This window comes from Acomys russatus, chromosome 22, assembly GCF_903995435.1.
Source record: "Acomys russatus chromosome 22, mAcoRus1.1, whole genome shotgun sequence".
In the NCBI taxonomy this organism is placed as follows: domain Eukaryota; kingdom Metazoa; phylum Chordata; class Mammalia; order Rodentia; family Muridae; genus Acomys; species Acomys russatus.
The window spans coordinates 55,559,510-55,579,402 of record NC_067158.1 but is presented as its reverse complement, the minus strand read 5'-3'; the positions used below and the strand labels follow the sequence as shown (position 1 = coordinate 55,579,402).

Genomic DNA, 19,893 nt, shown 5'->3' with positions numbered 1-19,893 from the left:
TCACCTTTCTATAGATTAGCAAGTTAAACAAAAAGAAAACTGATGTGATAAGTTACTAATGAGTGCAGTTGACAAGTCCAAATTACATGCAGATAGAAGAAAAAACTAAGTACAAAAAAAAGCCACATTACATTTCTCTACACTAAAATTATGCAGTTTTAAGTATTTCCAATCATGCAACAGTAATAAAGATTGAATGACTTTTACAAAGGAATTGATGACAACTCAATTAAAAGACTGAACAGATTACACAGCCCCAATCACAGATGCATCATAGCACTGTACCCACGGCAGGCTACAACACCCATCACTCTGCTCAGCTGCGCCCAGGCCCACTCCCCATTAATTACCTTACCCATAACCCTTTCCATTCAACCTTTTGAGTCCTATTTGCTGGACAAGCATGTAATCTACAGAACAGTCTTCATTATCTCAGGACACACACGTGTGATCACATGCTCAGTCTTCAGCACATCCTTTCAAAGGCATCTGAACTGCTGCTGCAAATGGCTAGGAAATTTCAAGCCTAAGAAACCAAGAAAACTAGAGTCAAGAACCTACAAACGATAGCAGCACTGATCATCTATCTGTCCACATTTATAAGTTGCTGTGTCACTACTACCTTCTAGAGTAAATGGTTGTATGACCCCAGTATCTAATCCAAAAGAGGTTTACAGCCAAGCCGCTTTCAAACACTATTCAAAGCCACAGATGTGCTAATGGAAACGGAAGCTTATCGGGTCATAAAACGCATAGAGTCACCCTTGTGATGATACAGGCTAAACACGCCTGTCCTAATAAGGCAGCAGAGATCAGCAGAGTGTGACAAGAAACTGCAGGGGATGTGTGTCTGTTACAATCTCAACCAAAGTTATGGAATGGAAAAATACTGCCTCAAAATATACTGAATTCATCTATTGCCACAATGAACTTATCCCAGATACAACTTAATAGTCAGAGTTAAACAAATTTCTTTTTAAAAGAAATAAATGTATTTCATGATGTAGGCACAGCAGCATCTAAAACAATTTAGCAACATTTATCACCAATACAAACTTACGTAACCACAAATAATAATGTACAGTAAAATCTCAGAAAGTGTTAAAGGCTTGACTTAACATGCCAGGAAAATTATTATCTTTGCACTGAGATACATTTATGTAAATCATGTAAATTACTGAGGTCAGTGTTAGACCTGTAATTTGAGACCACTATCCGAATTATGAGCTATCTTCTACACACAGCTTAACTAGATGTTAAACTACGCAACTGTTGGTGCCAGTCTGCTAATGAAGGCAATGCTCTGCAGACACAGTCTTCTCACAAACAGTGGGCAGGACGGTTTCATTATAATGTGCTCAACAACAATCCTCAGCTCATTGAACAAGTTCCTGAAAGACAAAATCATTCCCTTCAGAAACACAACAAAAAGGCAATGAATACAAACAACGCTGAGCAATGCTGAAGAAAAAGTTGACTAAATAGAATTTAAAGACGTAGCTGGGTGTGGTGGTGCAGGCCTTTAATCCCAGCACTTGGGAGGCAGAGGCAGGCGGGTCTCTGAGCTGGAGGCCAGCCAGAGCTATGCAGTGAGACAGTCTCGAAACAAAGCAGCCAATCGCAAACCATTAGGTCGAAGATGAACCTGGACTGTACTGCAGGGAGATGCCGATGGTGAGCCACGCACGCCTAGCAGTCCTAGCCCTCCGCTGCTCGGGCAGGAGGCGGGGAAGCCTAGGGCTGCAAAACTAGCCAGGAGCCGGGCGTGGTGGCGCACGCCTTTAATCCCAGCACTCGGGAAGCAGAGGCAGGCGGATCGCTCTGAGTTCAAGGCCAGCCTGGTCTACAAAGCGAGTCCAGGACAGGCAAGGCTACACAGAGAAACCCTGTCTTAAAAAAACAAAAAACAAAAAACAAAAAACAAATCAAAACCAGCCAGGGTAGCATGAGGGCTCCCATCTCATCAGACAACAGCCACAAAACTCATATGAGTGTCTTTTTGAGCAGAGAGGTAATGAAAAGTATTTTTTTTTAAAGTATGGTTAGATCTAAAAAGAATTATTTACTTTATTTTCTTTACTAGTCAGTTTTCACTTTTATTTTCCAAGACAGGGTCTCTCTGTGTAGCCTTGGCTGTCCTGGACTCACTTTGTAGACCAGGCTGGCCTCCAACTCACAGAGATCCACCTGCCTCTGCCTCCCGAGTGCTGGGATTAAAGGCGTGCGCCATCACTGCCTGGCTCAGTCTTCACATTTTTACAGACAACTTCAATTTCTTCTATAAAAGACCCAAAAAATTACATAACATGGACAACCACACACTGTTTCTTTAAATAAATGTTCTCTCTCAGAATTTTTCTGGACACTAGGAGTTTCAGTGCTGTGGTGAAGTTAATGGAGATAACCCTGGACATGTTCACTGAATGTGACTTACAACCTGGCTACTGATCAAACGAGCTCTTTTCAGATTCAAACCTACCCAAGAGCTCACACAATCTAGTCTGCACCTAAGATCTTGCTCCATTTCCTGCTCCAACTTCTGACAGTGCTGTGTTGCTTTACGTGGCTAAGTGGCCTTCCTTGCCTATACTGCCCACAAAGTACCCTTCACGATATACTAGACCTGCATATGTACATCCTGTCGCATACAGAATGAGGTATACTGTCCCAGAAGTCAATCTGGTGGATGTCAAAGATAATCCTCACCACTCACACTGTTCACCTTATGTCTAACGCAGGAGCCTCCTGGGTGCAGAATGCCTTAGACTCCAGAGCACAGATGTTACAGATGTGCGCATTTGCCTGGCTAGGAGCTCTTTAGACCTTGTGTAACAAAGTGCAGGAAGCTGCAGTGCACATAAGGAGAAACTAGTGTACATAGTAAGTCCTTACAAATGGTATTTATATCTCCCATATTCCCTAAGCATTAGTTGCACCTTAAAAGATAATCAAAATGGGCCAGGCATGGTGGCGCACACCTTTAATCCCAGCACTTGGGAGGCAGAGGCAGAGGCAGGCAATTCTCTGTGAGTTCGAGGCCAGCCTGGTCTACAAAGTGAGTCCAGTACACTCAAGGCTACACAGAGAGACCCTGTCTCAAAAAAAAAAAAAAAAAAAAAAAATCAAGGTAACAGTAGCTTCAATTTCTGAGAATAAATCTGAGGCCCCCACTCTCGAATAGTTTAACCTGCAGTATCCCCTTGTACTGCTACAACAGCCGCCAGCAGCAGCAGCAGCAGCAGCAGCAGCAGCAGCCTACTTAAGATTTCAATATCTGTTAAACCTAGCACTCTGCTGCACAAATCTCTACTGTGGTGCTGTGTCACAGCAGTCAGAGCAGCTCCAGTAACAAGGGCATTCAAAGGAGCACTGTGTGGCTAACCTGTCTCCTGGGGGAGGTGGAGGAAATGCATTTTGACTTTAGGATGAACTTATCAGGATGGAAACTTGTAAGTCAAGGATTAGCTGCAAAACTATGTTTTCACCAACCCCAGCTAGTTTTAAAAAGCCTAAACTGAAATTGCAAAGATACTTCTTGCTGCTACATTCTAAACTGTTAGTTAAGAAATTTCTGAGAGTTATAAAGACTACTAAACAAGACAGACGTAAGACAGTCACCAGCTTACCGACAATACGGGTTTCTTCTGGAGGAATATCGAAGAGTAAGGAATCTGTAGTATATAAAAGGCTGGAGCAAACTTCCTTGGCCACTGAAATAGATAAAATCAAGAGTGATAAATAAATATGTTAATAAACCATACATATATTTTAAAAATTACAGGTAATTTAAAAGAAAATATGTGTCATCAAATGGTCAGCAAAAATTCCTTTATCTGGGCACAAATTATTCTTTTTTCTTTTTCTTTTTTTATTTCTCGACACAGGGTTTCTCTGTGTAGCCTTGGCTGTCCTGGACTCGATTTGTAGACCAGGCTGGCCTTGAACTCACAGCGATCCACCTGCCTCTGCCTCCCAAGTGCTGGGATTAAAGGCGTGCACCACCACGCCCAGCCCAACACATTATTCTTCGAAAGGAAACAGAAGAATATAGATGACTAGAAAAAGAGCAAAATGCTGTGACTTAAGTTTTTATCAATATATCCATATATTACTTAAAAATTTAAATATTAAAACTCAGAAAGTATTAGATATTATCTTATAATTAGCCAAGAATTAATAAAACCAAGGGGCTTGGGGGCACTCTTTAAATTATTTGAGTGTGTGTGTGCTTGTGCGGGCACACATAGGACACTGTGGAATGATGTGGGCATTTGTGTGTGAAGATCAGAGGGCAACTTTGTAAAGTGCGATTTCTCTTTCTGTAAGTGCCATTACCTGCCCAACCGTCCTGCAGGCTCAATGTTTTGTTTTTCAAAACAGGGTCTAATACATAACTTAGGCTGGCTTACAACTCCCGAGCCTCAGAGAGCAGAGGCTACATGTGGTCTCATACCACATATGCCCACCTGAAATGAAATTTTACATTTTTTTCCTCCAAGACAAGGTTTCTCTGTATATCCCTGGCTATTCTGAACTCCCTTTGTAGATCAAGCTGGCCTCAAACTCACAGCCATCAATTTGCCTCTGCCTCCCAAGTGCTGGGATTAAAGGCATGTGCCACCATGCCTGGCTCCTCCAGGCCAAGTTTTATATCTTAAAAAAAGAAAAAAGAAAAAAACCAAATCCAAACAAAACAACAACAAATTTTCACATGAAGAGAAGTTTATTTTATATGAGCAAATAAAAACTCAAAACTATACCAACTAACTAATAGACTGGCATACCCTATAGTAATTAGTGTTCTTGATTTTAAAAAGATCAACTCATAATTCTAATGTTCAAGAGGCATGTATGTGTGTCTTCTATGAAACTTCAAACCTGGAATTCTTTCTTTTAAAACTACCTGGATTAAGACACTGAAATAACTAAAACAAACACAAGAATGGAGCTGTGGGCGCAGCTCAGCACACACAAGGCGCTGGCTAGCAGGTTGGGAGGGAGGGAAGATGGCAGGTTCAGGAAGCAGCAGGGTTAGTAAATTATACTGTATTTAGTAGCTGACAGTCAGACATGGTGGAGCACACCTGTAATACTAGGACTTGAAAGATGGAGGCAGATGGTTATTTTTAGCTATACAGTGAATCTGAGGCCAGCTTGCCTACATGGGACTCTGTCCTGAGAAACCAAGAAGGGGGGCAAGGAAGGAAAACCCAGAGAGCAGCTTTGAAGAAAGCTGACTGTGAGCGGAGAGATGCTCAGCAAGGCAGGCGCTGCTGCCAAGCACCATAACCTGAGAAGACTCTGGAACCTGTGTGGGGAAGGAGAGGCTGACTCCTGAAAGCTGTCCTATGACCTCTACACATGTGCCACACACTTACACAGAAACAGATAAATGTAATTTTAAAAAACCTCTTAAAGCCAGGTTTAGTGACTCACACTTTTAATCCCAGCCCTCAGGAGGCAGAGGCAGGTGGATCTCTGCGAGCTTTGTGCCAGCCTGGTCTACATGGTGAGTTCCAAGACAGCCACAGCTACATAGTGAGACTGTGTATCAGAAAAAAAAAAAAAAAAAAAAAGCAAAGCAACAACAAAATATTTTTTTAAAAAGAGCAGAATATAAAGGTATATACAGTGATATGAGCACTTAAGTCAGTATTTCTAACCTTTTCTTCTAATTTGTATCATAATTTCATTGTGAAAATAATTTACATGATTACAAGCCTATTACTTAATGTTACATACATTCTGCCCAATTATCACACACACACACCCCACACACATACTAGTTGATTAAAGGACTAAACTCTAGTGAAAAAAATTAACCTAAAAATATTTCTGGTAAACTCTGCTCTTGAAATTTAAGATGCTGACAACTTCATCCATAGTGTTAAATAAATGTCTTAATGAGCTCCATTGAGTTAAGTATCAATAAAGTTAAAACCCACTATAATTCTAAAATAAGTTTTCATGTTAGTGTGCTGTATTTTAGGGTGTAAGCTTTGGAGCTGAATAATTTATAAATGCAGCTGCATCAAATCCTATACATTTTAGCTGTTTATCTCCTCAATCACTATTTTTTTTCAGTGCTAGAGATTAAACATAGAAGCTTACATATGCTAGTTAGCATTTCCACTCATTTATTTATTTATTTATTAGCATTTCCTTTTAAATGAAAAAAATTTAAGGCTCAGAAACATGTTAAAATTCTTACCAACCAGCTGGGCACAGTGGCACACGCCTGTAATCCCAGCACTCGGGAGGCAGAGGCAGGTGGACCTCTGTGAGTTCAAGGGAGAAACCCTGTCTCAAAAAAACTAAAAACAAACAAACAAACAAACAAATCTTACCCACTAAAGTCCAGGCCCAGACACCCATTAAGATTGCTTTGGTAGCCAGGCGTAGCGGCACAGGCTGTAGGCCCAGCACTCGGGCGGCAGGGCCAGGGCCTCCGCACATGCAGCCCCGCCCGGCCTATACAGTGAGCTCTGGCACAGCCTCAATTACACAGAGCGCCTGTCTCAGGCCAGCAAAGGAAAAGTACTTGTGTGCATCACTGCAGAGCCTTGTACCATTGAGAGCCCGTAACTTGAGTAGCTAGCACATGGCAACCCTACAGTTCACCCCGAGAAGTATAACTTAGAAAAATAAAAGATGAATTTCTAGAAGAATCTGTACAAGGTATAAAGAGAGATTACTATAGAATGCAGCCTGTTGGTGCGGGCTTGAGGGCAGCTGCTCAGGGTGACTCAGGGTGAGTGAGACCTTGTTTCAGAATAAGGGGAAAAAGTAAAGCTGGACTGAGGACATCACAGCTCAACAGCCAACGGCTTACTAAGTGGATCAGGCCCTGGGTTCAATCCTTAGTACAGGAAAGAAAAAGAGAAAAATCAAGCCAAGTGTCAGGCATATAAAAACTTCATCAGCCAGTCAACAAACACTAGAAATATAAAGTTTTATAGTTAGTAACAATGACTTGCACAAATGTGGAAAATCATGAAAACCAAGAATATTGACCTTTTTCTCAAGACAAGAATCTTGATTGTGCAGCCTAAGCTGGAGACCTCCCGCCTCAGCCCTCCCTAAGCTGGTCTTTAGCTGGAGACCTCCCGCCTTAGCCCTCCCTAAGCTGGCCTTCAGCTGAAGACCTCCCGCCTCAGCCCTCCCAGTGCTGGGAGTGCAGGCCTGTGTCGACAAGCACATGCTTACTCAGTCTACCAAATACAAAGTGCATTTAGCTTAATGGTAGAAAATTAGTTCTGATATCTATGTTGAAGAGACCACTGTTGGCACACAAGTAAATGCAAGCTAAGAAAGATGTTTATTGCATCAGTATTTGGAGAACTAAAAATGCAAACAACCATCCATCATCAGAACACACTAATTTAAAAGAACAACGTGCAACCATTACAAGAAACAAACACAGGGCTGGAGAGACGGCTCAGAGGTTAAGATCACTGACTGCTCCTCCCAAGGTCCTGAGTTCAATTCCCAGCAACCACATGGTGGCTCACAACCATCCATAATGTGATCTGATGCCCTCTTCTGGCCTGCAAGGGTGCATGTAGACAGAGCACTGTATACATAATAATAAAAAAATAAATCTTAAAAAAAAAAAAAAAAAACACAAACACACACTAACTCTAAATGCCAACACATATAGAAAACAAAATATACCGACTGGAAAAACAAGCTGCAAATGATTCATGCAACAAACAAAGCTACTCCACCAAAGTATGCTTTCTACATACCTGTATTTTCTAAATGGACTGTACATGCACACAAGTGTGTTTTCTAAATGGACTGCACACACACACAGGTCTATTTTCTAAATGGACTGCATACACACAGGTGTGTTTTCTAAGTGGACTGCACACGCACACAGGTCTATTTTCTAAGTGGACTGCACACACACACATAGGTGTTTTCTAAGTGGACTACACACGCACACAGGTGTTTGCTAAGTGGACTGTACACACACACAGGTGTTTTCTAAGTGGACTGCACACACACACACAGGTGTTTTCTAAATGGACTGCACACACACACAGGTGTTTTCTAAGTGGGCTGCACATGCACACAGGTGTTTTCTAAGTGGACTGCACACACACACAGGTGTGTTTTCTAAGTGGACTGCACACACACACACAGGTGTTTTCTAAATGGACTGCACACGCACACAGGTGTGTTTTCTAAGTGGACTGCACACACACACAGGTGTTTTCTAAATGGACTGCACACACACACAGGTGTGTTTTCTAAGTGGACTGCACACACACAGGTGTTTTCTAAGTGGACTGCACACGTACACAGGTGTGTTTTCTAAGTGGACTGCACACACACACACAGGTGTTTTCTAAATGGACTGCACACACACACAGGTGTGTTTTCTAAGTGGACTGCACACACACACACAGGTGTTTTCTAAATGGACTGCACACACACACAGGTGTGTTTTCTAAGTGGACTGCACACACACACGTGTTTTCTAAATGGACTGCACATGCACACAGGTGTGTTTTCTAAGTGGACTGCACACACACACACATAGGTGTTTTCTAAGTGGATTGCACACACACACAGGTGCTTTCTAAGTGGACTGCACATGCACACAGGTGCTTTCTAAGTGGACTGCACACACATGCATATTACACTGCTTACTCTGGAAGAGCATGACTAGAACATCATAAAACGCTATTTCAGCAGAGAAGTGTATGGAGCCTGAGATGCCATTTGCGACACCACACAGCTAAAACTCCAGCCCAACATAAAATAGTAACCTTATTTAAAATATTGTATAGGGTTTTTTCTTTGCTCTGATCATGAACTTTGCAGCTGACACAGCAGCCCGCAGACACCAATGAGTTAGATTACCCTAGATGATCCTATTAGTTATCTGTATACCCTACTCCTTACAAAACTAAAATTAAAAACGCAGGCATCTAGCTAGATGCAGATGGTTAAAATTAAATGCAAAATTATCAATGAAGAGACCAATACTGCTGTGATGTTCTAGCTCTGGAAAGAAAGGGCCAGGCGTGGTGGCACACACCTTTAATCCCAGCACTCGGGAGGCAGAGGCAGAGGCAGGAGGATCTCTGTGAGTTCGAGGACAGCCTGGTGTACAGTGTGAGTCCAGGACAGCCAAGGCTACATAGAGAAACCCTGTCTCGAAAAACCAAAAAAAAAAAAAAAAAAAAAAAAAAAAAAAAAAAAAAAGGGAAAACTTTCTTTATTTACCTATTATTTCCAGATTACAAATAAAATGTTAACAATTGCAAGCAATTGTTACTTTAAGACTATACTTTTAAAACATTTCCTTTTAGTTGAAAAAAAATATCACCTCAGTAATGGCAAGAATAAAGTGAATTACACTTCAAGACTGTGCTGGCTAGTTTTATGTCAATTTGACACACTGTCATCTTCTGAGAGAAGAGAACTTCAGCTGAGAAAATGCCTCCTCCACAAGATCTGGCTGTAGGCAAGCCTGTATGGTCAGCATTTTCTTAGTGATTGATGGAGGAGGCCCCACCCACTGTGGGTGGAGCCATCCCTGAGCAGGTGGGCTCTGTAAGAGAGCAAGCTGAGCCCTCAGGAACTGGCCAGTAAGCAGCACCCTCCAGCCTCTGCAGCCTGCTTCTAGGTTCCTGCTCTGACTTATGATGCTGATGAACTGTGTCGTGGAATCATTAAGCCAAATAATCCCCTTCCTCCTCCCAACTTGCTTTCTTTGGTAGTGGTGCTTCATGATGGCAACAGTAACCCAAACTTACACAAAACACAAAACCCCTTCTTAGTATTTTAAAAATTGACCTTCAAAGATTAAAATTAATTTGCAAGGGTTTGAATGATGTTTCACAAGGTGTATAAGACAAATTCCCTGTCCCTGGGGAAAGAGGAGTCAGCGTCTTCAGTTGTACACTCACTGGTCAGCCCAGCTGGCTCCACAGGACAGCTCCACAGCCTGGCTCACACAGATGGGTAACAAAACAAAAATACAGGAAAGGGACTTATAGGAAGGAGTAAGGATTGGGTGGGGAGAATGACCACATGCATTACAACGAATACATTTAATTAATAGCCAAAGACATCTAAGCATCTATGGGCGGCCTGTTGGGAAGAGGGGTTTCACCGAGAGGCGCGTGAGTGAGGGGTGGTGGTGGACAACCGACAAACCGCTGTCCTCCCATGGCCTAGTGCTTCTACGAGAGCAACGGGGATGCTCCTCTAGCTGAGGACACATGCTGACGCCTGCTCTGATTCAAGAGGATGGAATCTTTATGTGCACTTATCTCATCAATCTCTCAAAGCAAGCATATTTGAATTCTTACCTAAAAAGCATAAAAACTGTAGCAGGCATCAAGAATATTTCATTACAAGCAATAAATTTCAGAATATTTTGTTGGTTAGTACTTAATTTATCCAAGACTGATCTCAACAGAGGTAAACTATTTGATCCCTTTGCCTGAAAGAAAAGAGAACAAGCATTAGAAACAATATGGCATCTGTTACAGCTCGCTCAGTCACCTTAATACCAAAGTGTGTGGGTGGACGCTCAGGACGACTTTAAAATGGCACCATAAGCCGGGTGGTGGTGCACGCCTTTAATCCCAGCACTCGGGAGGCAGAGGCAGGTGGATCACTGAGTTTGAGGCCAGCCTGGTCTACAAAGTGAGTCCAGGACAGCCAAGGCTACATAGGGAAACCTGTCTCGAAATACAAAACAGACAAACAAGCAAACAAACAAGCCAAGGCACCATATTACATTACAGCTCACTCATCGTCTATACCTCAACCCTTCTCTCCACTGCTTACACTCTAGGGTGTCACTAGGATGTAAGAAGGCATGCGGCTGTCTCGCTGTACTGTTTAGGGAATGCCAAGAAAGCCATGTCCAGGACAGACATGATAGTTTTTGGCTAAAGTGGCTACAGTGAAGGACTGACACACCAAGGGCTGACTGCCATTGGATTGGTAGCAAACTTAACAGGTAATAACCAAAGGCCAAATTATTTCAAAGAGACTTTATGAGCACAAACTAAGGACTTACTCAGTGTACTGTCCTGCTTTATTCTGTTTCTGAAGAGAACCCAAAACACATTATTAAAATTTTTCATTCTTACCTTATTTCCCATAAGAAAAGATAAATTCCATCCTCCCCACAAAAAAAGCCAGTGGTTATTTTTCTTCAGTAATAACAAAAATCTGACTATCTAGCAATAGTTAAGATACCTGTGACCCCTCAGACAACGAACACTACAGATTACAGAACCCTAAGGGCTCATGTGGCTACAGAAATAAAGAAATAGATTAAATGCTAACAAAAACGGCAAACTTGGGCCAGGCATGGCGGTGCAGACACCTTTAATCCCAGCGCTCAGGAGGCAGAGGCAGTCGAGTCTCTGTGAGTTCAAGGGCAGCCTGGCTTACATAGAGAGATTCAGGCCAGCCAGGGCGCTATAAAGAGACTGTATCAAAAAATAAAATAACACAACCCAGATACAAACAAACCAAAGACCCCAATTTGGAATTTTCATTCGAATTTAAGTGTACATGCAGCATATCTGCCTCATGTTCCCGCTCGGGGGCGCTCAGGGGGCGCTCAGGGGCCTCTCTTAGTTACCATGGGGCCCTGAGTAAGGGTCTACTGCGCAGAGGTGAGAATGACAGTGTCAGCAGGCAACATCTCTGCCAACGCATCAAACTCAACACGCTTTCTAAATGAAGAAACATAAACTTCAAGGAACTGGAAAGCAATTTTAAGAACAATCCTTTCTCCACAAAATACACTTTTTTATGACATTTCAACAATATAAACTTCAAATTCAAAAATTTCAAATCACTAAAAAACCATAACAAGCTTGTGTGGAATACAGGAAATTTGGGTGAAAAATTTCTGAAACTCAAAGTCACGCCAACCAACTACAATTCACAAACCAAAGAAATGACAGTTTTACTTACATCAAGGACTTTTTTAGTGTACGTGGCAGCATGAAGCAAAGAAAATAACAAGACTGGGAAAATACTCACTGGAGAAAGCAGTTAAGGAAAGCCTGAGGTCACCGTGCACCGTGCACAGCTGTGCAGTGCGTGCAAGGCAGAGCTGAAGCAGCCCTTGACAATGAGTTCAGTGGGCGGCTTACACTGCTGACAAAGCTTAACTCCCATTACTTTGAAAAACTATACTTTTTTTTAAAATGTGAATTTATAAAAAAGACTGTACACTTCAGTTTGTATAAAATCCACATGCTCTATCAATTTAATTACAAATATAAACAAGGAATTTTTATATTAAGCCCATCAGTTTGGCCTTAAACTGTGGGTAAATACACAATTTTCATTCAATTTTTCAAAAGAAAAAATGGAAATGGATCCATTCCAATTTTTGCCAGGTTGCTGATATCAATTAGCACCCAAAACCCCATTCCAACCAGTGGACACCGATGCCCAAACATGAGGAGAATCTAGACAGCGCACGGCGTGCCTGCCCCTGCAGCCTACGTCGGCCTCATAGACAGTGCACGGCGTGCCTGCCCCTGCAGCCTACGCCAGCCTCACAGACAGTGCACAGTGCCTGCCCCTGCAGCCTACGCCAGCCTCATAGACAGTGCACAGTGTGCCTGCCCCTGCAGCCTACATCGGCCTCACTCTCTCCTTCCTCCTTGCCTCAGCCTCCTGGGGCTGGGACTGCAGACTTACACCACCACGTCTGGCTGCAGTTTAGAACCTTTCAATGAATCAGACTTCTTTAATACTTGAAAACTAAACTTCTCATGTTTAAGGCCTCTGTGAAACTTAAGCTTAAATAATTCAGCTTAAACTCCGACACGCCCAGCCTTGAAGTCTACTTCAGTAATAGAGGCAATTCCAAAATAGAACCTTCAAGTGCGAGTCAAGATATTGGGCTGCAGCCTGGCTCCTTCACAAACCTCACGCTCTCAGGCCAAGTCTCATACTGTCTAACACACACACAGAGATCAAGGAGGTCTGTAATGAGGGTTTTATCTCTAACTGTCTACAGCTTACAAATCTTTATGAGATTCATCTTAGCTTTTGATGTCATTTTTCCCTAACTTTTGGTTTTGAGACAGGCTCTCATGGAAGCCCAGGCTCACCTTCACGTTCTACGCTCACTCTCCAAGCACTGGGATTACAGGCATGAGATTACACGCCTGGTTCAATGCCACTTTTAAATTATTTAGAAAAGATAAGGGGTGAGAAGGCTACCATTTTATTCCTAAGTGCCAGGCACCGACAGCACAGACAACACGCTACCTCAAGACCCAAGGCCCGAGCACACCTGTGGTGCTGCTCTGGGCCACCCTGGCATACTACCATGACTCCGGTGGCTTCGTGCATTAGATCAGCATTGCTTACCGTTTACTAGTTTATGTTCCTGCCACCACTTCCCCGACTCCCAAGAATTAATCCACTGAGCCACCTTGCCAGCTTGATTTTGTTTTGTTTTGTTGTTGTTGTTTTGAGACAAGGTCTCATTGTAAAACCCTGGCTGGCCTAAAACTAGCTATGTAAATTACGCTGGATTTCAACTGCCTGTGCTTTCCGGCGTAGGGTTACAGGCACTCACCACCGCACTCGGCACATAGCCTTACTTTCAATTTTACGTATAGCAGATTACTTTCACTTTATTTGACTGAGTCATTTCAGGATTAATTTTCTTTTGTTCCTAGCTCACTGGAAACTGGGGGAGCAAAGCGTTCTGTTTTTTTTTTTTTAAAGTAACACATTGGTAGGGCTGGAGAGACAGCTTGGGGGAGTGGTGTTAAGAATACTGGCTGCTGTTGCAAAGGACCGGAGTTAATTTTCCATCACCCACACCGTAGCTCCTAACTGCCTGACACTTCAATTGTAGAGGCTTTAACTTCCTCTTCTGGTCCCCCAGGCACCAAGCACACATGCAATACACATACATATATGCAGAGGAAACACTCATACATGTAAATAAAATTTACATATTTCTACCAAGATATAAAGTCAATGAGATACAAAGTTAAATATTGAATTCACATATTAACCTGTGCTTTAACTGTTAATTATTAAATATCCGCTAAGCTGACAAGAGGCAAGAACATCGAGAGATGATATTTAAATTCGCAAAACAGCTCTATAGAGTCTTCAAATTCTGGGGACAGAAATGTTTATACTGATATATCTTCATACAAATGACAAATAAGAGCAAAACCAACGAGCTGTATGAAATATCATTACTGTGTCCTTCTGACAGAAAAGACACCTGCCACATGCTTAGCTGGGCACTCCATTGTCAAAAGACAGAAAAAGGATACTTGTAACAGGGTAGGAGTTGACGAAAATGAGCGAATACAGCAGGTAGTGGCAGCTGTCCTCTAACAACGCCTGAGCCAGGAACGCTCTGCTCAGCTGGAAGTGTGGCAGTCTTTGGTGCAGCCTCAGAGCACTGGTGAGAGCGTTTGCCAGCAAAGCACGCTGGTAAAAGCTTGCTGCTTCATGCAACCTGCAAATTACCAGAGGAAAAGCTATCACGAGACACCAACAGCTACCGCCTCTTCCTCCTCCGTGAATTGCGTCATCATTGCACAACCCCTGAACCATTCAATTGTCAATGGAAAACAAAGCACACGAATGTACTCCGCGCTCTGGGAGGCATCAGCACACCCAGCTGAGCATACTCCATCTCTCTTCTGTCAGTTTAAGGAGAAATGCGGAGACCATGAACTCCTCAGATCTACAATGAGCAGTCACACAGACAACAAGAAGTAAGACATCCAAATTGGTATTAAAGATTAGTCTTAATTTTAAATGGGGCTGTGTTAATTAGTCTTAATTATTAAAGCTAACAAGCATTTCGCAAATGCTGACTGAATTCTCGGCATTAGAAATATAATACATACCCCAGAAGAGGCAGGACAAACAAAGCGGAGCAATAAACTGTGAACAAACGAGAGAGCCACATTGCTGTGTCCAGTTTATTGGTCATCATGAATTGCTGGATTAAAAAAAAAAAAAAAAAAAAAGATAATATGGAAAACTAAGCCTGAAAATTATGTTAGGGATAAATTATGCACTTTTGCTCGTATGGATACTATTTTACCAACACCTTGTAACATTTGTTTTCAGATTGTAAGTGGAAGTTCATGGTACTTACCTGTGTCTTCACATATACACCATGGAAGGCATAAGAAACACTTTCAGAAACTATAGAGTAAAATTTTCTGTGCTATTTCAACATTTATAATAATGGCTCCATCTATCTTAAAAGGTTAAGTAAGAGCTAACAGCTCTCAAGACAACTGTAATGTCTATTCTTAGGGAAAAAAATCTCACACCCAAATAGGCCTCAGAACTCAGTAAGGCATCAAATATTAGGCTTGGGTTAAATAATCCATTAAGAGGACAGTAACATCCCTGCAGTGGATACTGCTGGCCTCACTAGTCTGTAGACCACGTGTCTACGTGCGTGCAGAAGAGCCTAGCTCCCCGAGGCATCAGAACAAGCCTGTCAAGTATGAAATGGGATTGCTTCTCAGCTTGTGTTACACTCTGACTGCCCTGCAGGCTCCAGACAAGTTTTACCCTGATTTCAGTGGCCCCAGATCAAACTTATCTTGAAAGCGAGAACTTGAATCTGCCTTATCACTAACATGCGCCTCATGCTAATTTCTAAAGAGACTTACATATTTTTAACTTTAAAGCTAAAAAATGTTAATACCAAGATGTAAACATATGTGGGTATATATAAAGTGGGTACATAAATAGAAGTCTTATAATACATATCCTCATTAAAAGTGATGGAATTTTGTTTATAGTTGGTGCTTGCAATAAGTGATTTTAAGACATTAACGAAGCCAGCATGGTGGCGCACGTCTGTAATGCCAGGATTCAGGGAGGCGGAGGCAGGTGGATCTCTGTGAGCTTGAGGCCAAACTAGTCTACAGAGTGAGGCCAGGACAACCAAGGCTACAAAGAGAAACCCGGTCTTGAAAAACCAAAAATACCGCCCCCCAAGAAACCCCCAGACACATTCATGTATCAAAACACATTCATGAAAAAGGGAAATTACATGCCTTTTAGTTACATGCTAGCAAATTCGACATAAAAGACGCTGCCAGCTTATCTACCTAGATGCAGCTATTACACTGTGCGTCCCTGCATTTAATTGATTCTAGCAATAGTCAAATGCAGGGTAATCTCGGTTACTGTGCTCAGTTTGTTAAAGCATTCTTTTTAAAACCCACTTCCTGGATGCCAAGGCAATCCAGCAGGAATAGCTGTCAAGGCTGACTGAGCTCTGAACCCTGAGACCACCATGGAATCAGAGACCTGGCTCTCATGGGTTGTTTTCTGACCTCCACACATGACACCCCCTAATAAAATAAATATTTGTGTAGGGCTTTTATTATTCAGTAAGTCAAATTGAATTATCCATTTCAGACATCTTTTTTTGAATACAGTGTTGACTACAGAGCAGAGGATCGCCATGGAGATAGAGGTGACTGTAAGCCCCGCCCCCCCAAAGCGGCGGCTGGGAGCTGAACTAGGGTCCTCGGCAAAAGCAGCACTCACTTCTCCCTAACACTGAGCCCACCTATGCAGCCCCTCATCTGGGTCGCTTAAAGGTGTACGTCCATTTAAGTTGTCAAGGATGAGCTGCCTGATATACACGGTTCCAGACACCCTCCCCGCCAAGGATTTTATTGGATCTTTGGTTTGAACACTTGAGGACAAATTATTCACACAGTTTTGGAGTATTAGGCCAAACAACTTTCTTCATTACAAAGGGGGAACGTATTTTTACAGTGGTAAATCAGTTGATATCACACCTGAATTCCCCCAAAGAGAGGATCATGAGGAAACGGTTCATGTTAAAGAAAAGGTGTCTTGAGAAGGGCTCAATCGGTCATGTGACTGCGGTTTTGGGATGGGACAGCAAAACAGGCCTGGGCTTTTGAAGCTAGCCGTGTCTTCAGGGCCCAAAGAGAGAGAACAGAGGCGTTCCACTGACTTCCCAAGGAGGGGAAGTGACAACGGACAGCTAAGGGAATCTGAACATGAACTACACATTAGGTTATTAACATATCAATGTTAAATTCCCCAAGTGTAGTGGAGGATGATACTTTTTAGTACTGTGGATGAGAGAGAATTCCAGAAGGGCCAGCAGAGTAAGTGTGTGCACAGAGTTATTGTAAAATGTTTTTAAAAATAAAAAAAAGAAAGAAAGAAAGAAAATTTCAGCTAAAGGCCTAAAGAACAAAAATGACTCAGAGTTGTAGAACAACATCTCCCACCCCCACCCCCGAGACAGGGTTTCCCTGTGTAGCCCTGGCTGTCCTGGAGGGACGCGCTTTGCAAGACCAGCTGGCCTCGAACTCACAGCGACCCGTCTGCTTCAGCCTCCCGAGTGCTGTGATTAAAGGCGGGCGCCAACACGTTAAAAGTTTACAGAAGAGTAGTATTCCTCCTAGTAAGCGACTGAGAAAACACCGCTCTCTCCTTTGCGAAGTTTCTTAAAAGGCTTAAAGTGGGTACAAAGGGCAGTACTACGAGCACCACGAGGCGCGTGGGTGGAAGCCTCTGCCTCCGATGGCATCTTCAACCTTGGGGCTGAAGACAGCTGGAGACCGAGGAGTGGGAAGGGGCGGGGAGGCCCGATATCCCCAGCACGCAGGGGACGGCCACCTGCTCCAGGACTGACCGCGGCCGCTTCGGAAACAAACGTGGAGCTCCTCTCCACCCGCACCGCACTCTAACCCCCGGCAGGGAGGCAGGCAGGCAGGCAGGCAGGCGTCCATAACGCTCCAGCCCTCGCAAACACTTCCTGCTCCTTGCCAACTCTTGCTGATGGAGCCGGGAGCCCAGGCCGCTCACTTACCACAGCACCTGCCCCTTGGGGGCCGTTCGGGGTCGTATCCGCCATCGCGGGGGAGACACGCAGGAGCCCGGGACGCTGCGACAGCAGAGAAAAGAAGAAGCAAAACGTCAGAGCAAGACGACGACCCTCCGACCTGCTTCCCGCGGAACTCCAAACCCCCAGAGGAACGGGCTCTCCCGGCCCCGTGCAGCACACGGCCACACAAATCCCCCCGCCCCGCCAAGGCGGCCGGGTAATACCTGTCCCGCTCGGTCCAGATCAAAACTGCCTTTCCAGAAAGACCCAGGGAAAGGCGGAGTTCCCGAGTAAGGTGCTATAATGGGCCGATTAACGCCTCCGGCTCCCCTGGACGCAAAACCGGAAGTGGTACTTTCATTTCCGTGTGAGTGAGGCGGGGACGTTGAGAGGGTCTGTCCAGAGGCATGACGGGAAATGCAGTTTTCCTTCTTGTTTTGGTTCCCCCCCCCACCCCTGGTCCGTTCCGGCCAAGGCGTGTAAGAAGTGAAACCAGAGAAGCAATTTTCGTTTTATCTAGGCAATTCTCCTTGCTGGCTCCCAAACATCAAAAGTCTGTCTACTTACGTATACAGAAGCTACAGAAATATCTGTGATATCTCCAGACACGGAGTCACTAAACCCACTGTCTTCGTTTCTTATTTCAAGCACTAATGATGTAGGCTACGTGACGTACAGACATTACGCCTGCCGTGGAGAGTAAGCGGAACATAACACTCACCTCCTGAGAGACAGTGGAGTAAATGGAAACCACGGCAAAATCTTGAATAAAATATGGCCGTCAGCTGAGTTAGTCAGGGTTTCCTGGAAAAGGCAGCTCTGACCCTGAATCTTGAAGGAAAGGGAGAAGTTGTATGAAAGGGGATGGAGGTTCCGAAAAAGGGAACAGAGCATATAAAGTAACAGCAGTCAGAAGACAGTTCGCTGTGAGCCGACTGAGTTTGACTTGGAAGGAAAGGGAAGCGGAGAAATGATGAAATTATATTTTAATTAAAAAAAAAATTAAAACAACAAAGTATCTGCAGTCTAGAGAGCCACAGTACAGCTTTAAGCAGAGCTGTGACATCATCAGGTTTAGAAAGGTAATGGTGGAGACCCATTGCACACAACTAGGGAGATGAAATCCTGCGTTGTGGGGATGGTGTGGAAGAAAAGGAAAGAAGACTTGAATGTGGCTTCCACGGTTTTGTGACTGGCCGGATAAAGGTCTGCAGGGGAAGGGTGGACATCAGATGAGACCTAGGGAAGAGGCATAGAGAAAAGTTAGATCGAAGAGCAAAAGATCGAAAATAAAGCCCGGGAAAGGCTGTGGAGAGAGGGCTAACTAAAGATCTAGAGAGCAGGTCACACCCTGACCTTGCAACCGTGTGTCGCTCTGCTCCTACTCTCTCAGAAGTCTGATTATCGCGTGATGATTCCTCGTGGCCCCTGTGCCAGGCAGCTGCCGTGAGGAGGCAAAGGGCGCCCTGTTGAGCTGTTGTAAGCTTTTCTTCTAAGGCCACCATTTACATTCAGGTCTCCACGGTCTCCAGCAGAGATCACCCGTCCTCCCAGCTCAGCTAACATGTTACCTTCTCTGCACTGCTTGTGTATCATTCGTCGCATATTTTATACAAACACACACATACACGTACACACACACGTATTTTGGTTCACTCAGGCTGTCAAAACAAATACTGTACTTTAGACAACATGACTTCTTTTTCCTCACAGTTCTGAATGCCGGGAAATTCTAAATCATTTTATCAGCTAAATAGGTTTCATTCTAGGACTTAGTGTTGCTGACTGAATCCATTATCTTATTAATCTTAGTAGCTGATTTGGTTTCCCTCTGCTTCTTCTGTATAACAATATATTTGATTTATACTCAAGTTATGCCTTCAGCCTCCCCACTCTTAGTAATAGCTTGATTTCCCCCACCCCCACCCCCAGCCCTCTTTTTCAGACAGTATCTCTGTGTAGCCTTGGCTGTCCTGGACTCACTCTGTAGACCAGGCTGGCCTCCTGCGTCT

At 43.6% G+C, this 19,893-nt stretch overlaps 1 protein-coding gene across 2 annotated transcripts; it reads right to left on the bottom strand.

Annotated features, from left to right (window-relative positions):
* Nucleotides 1-311: 311 nt before the first annotated feature.
* Nucleotides 312-18,272, bottom strand: Tmem33 (transmembrane protein 33). Of its 2 annotated transcripts, XM_051164792.1 has the most exons (9): nucleotides 18,106-18,272; nucleotides 17,867-17,941; nucleotides 14,889-14,983; nucleotides 14,304-14,491; nucleotides 11,959-12,026; nucleotides 10,329-10,462; nucleotides 3,627-3,710; nucleotides 1,271-1,391; nucleotides 312-526 (listed from the first exon to the last, which is right to left on the bottom strand). In XM_051164792.1, the coding sequence occupies exons 2-9, from the start codon at nucleotides 17,909-17,911 to the stop codon at nucleotides 521-523; spliced, it is 741 nt and encodes a 246-aa protein (XP_051020749.1). In that variant the 5' UTR covers nucleotides 17,912-17,941; nucleotides 18,106-18,272; the 3' UTR covers nucleotides 312-520. The 2 variants fall into 2 exon arrangements, with proteins under 2 accessions (XP_051020749.1, XP_051020748.1); XM_051164791.1 differs by lacking the exon at nucleotides 312-526 and having other exon boundaries at nucleotides 1,090-1,391.
* Between the last annotated feature and the right edge of the window lie 1,621 nt (nucleotides 18,273-19,893).

Bases quoted from the DNA above. Each gene is read 5' to 3' on its own strand.
- Tmem33 (XM_051164791.1), bottom strand. From the start codon at position 17,911: ATGGCGGATACGACCCCGAACGGCCCCCAAGGGGCAGGTGCTGTG. The intron at 14,984-17,866 runs GTAAGTGAGCGG...TTTTTAATCCAG, and splicing joins CCCAAGGGGCAGGTGCTGTG to CAATTCATGATGACCAATAA. The intron at 3,711-10,328 runs GTAAGAATTCAA...TATCTATTTCAG, and splicing joins ACAGTTTTTATGCTTTTTAG to TGGCCAAGGAAGTTTGCTCC.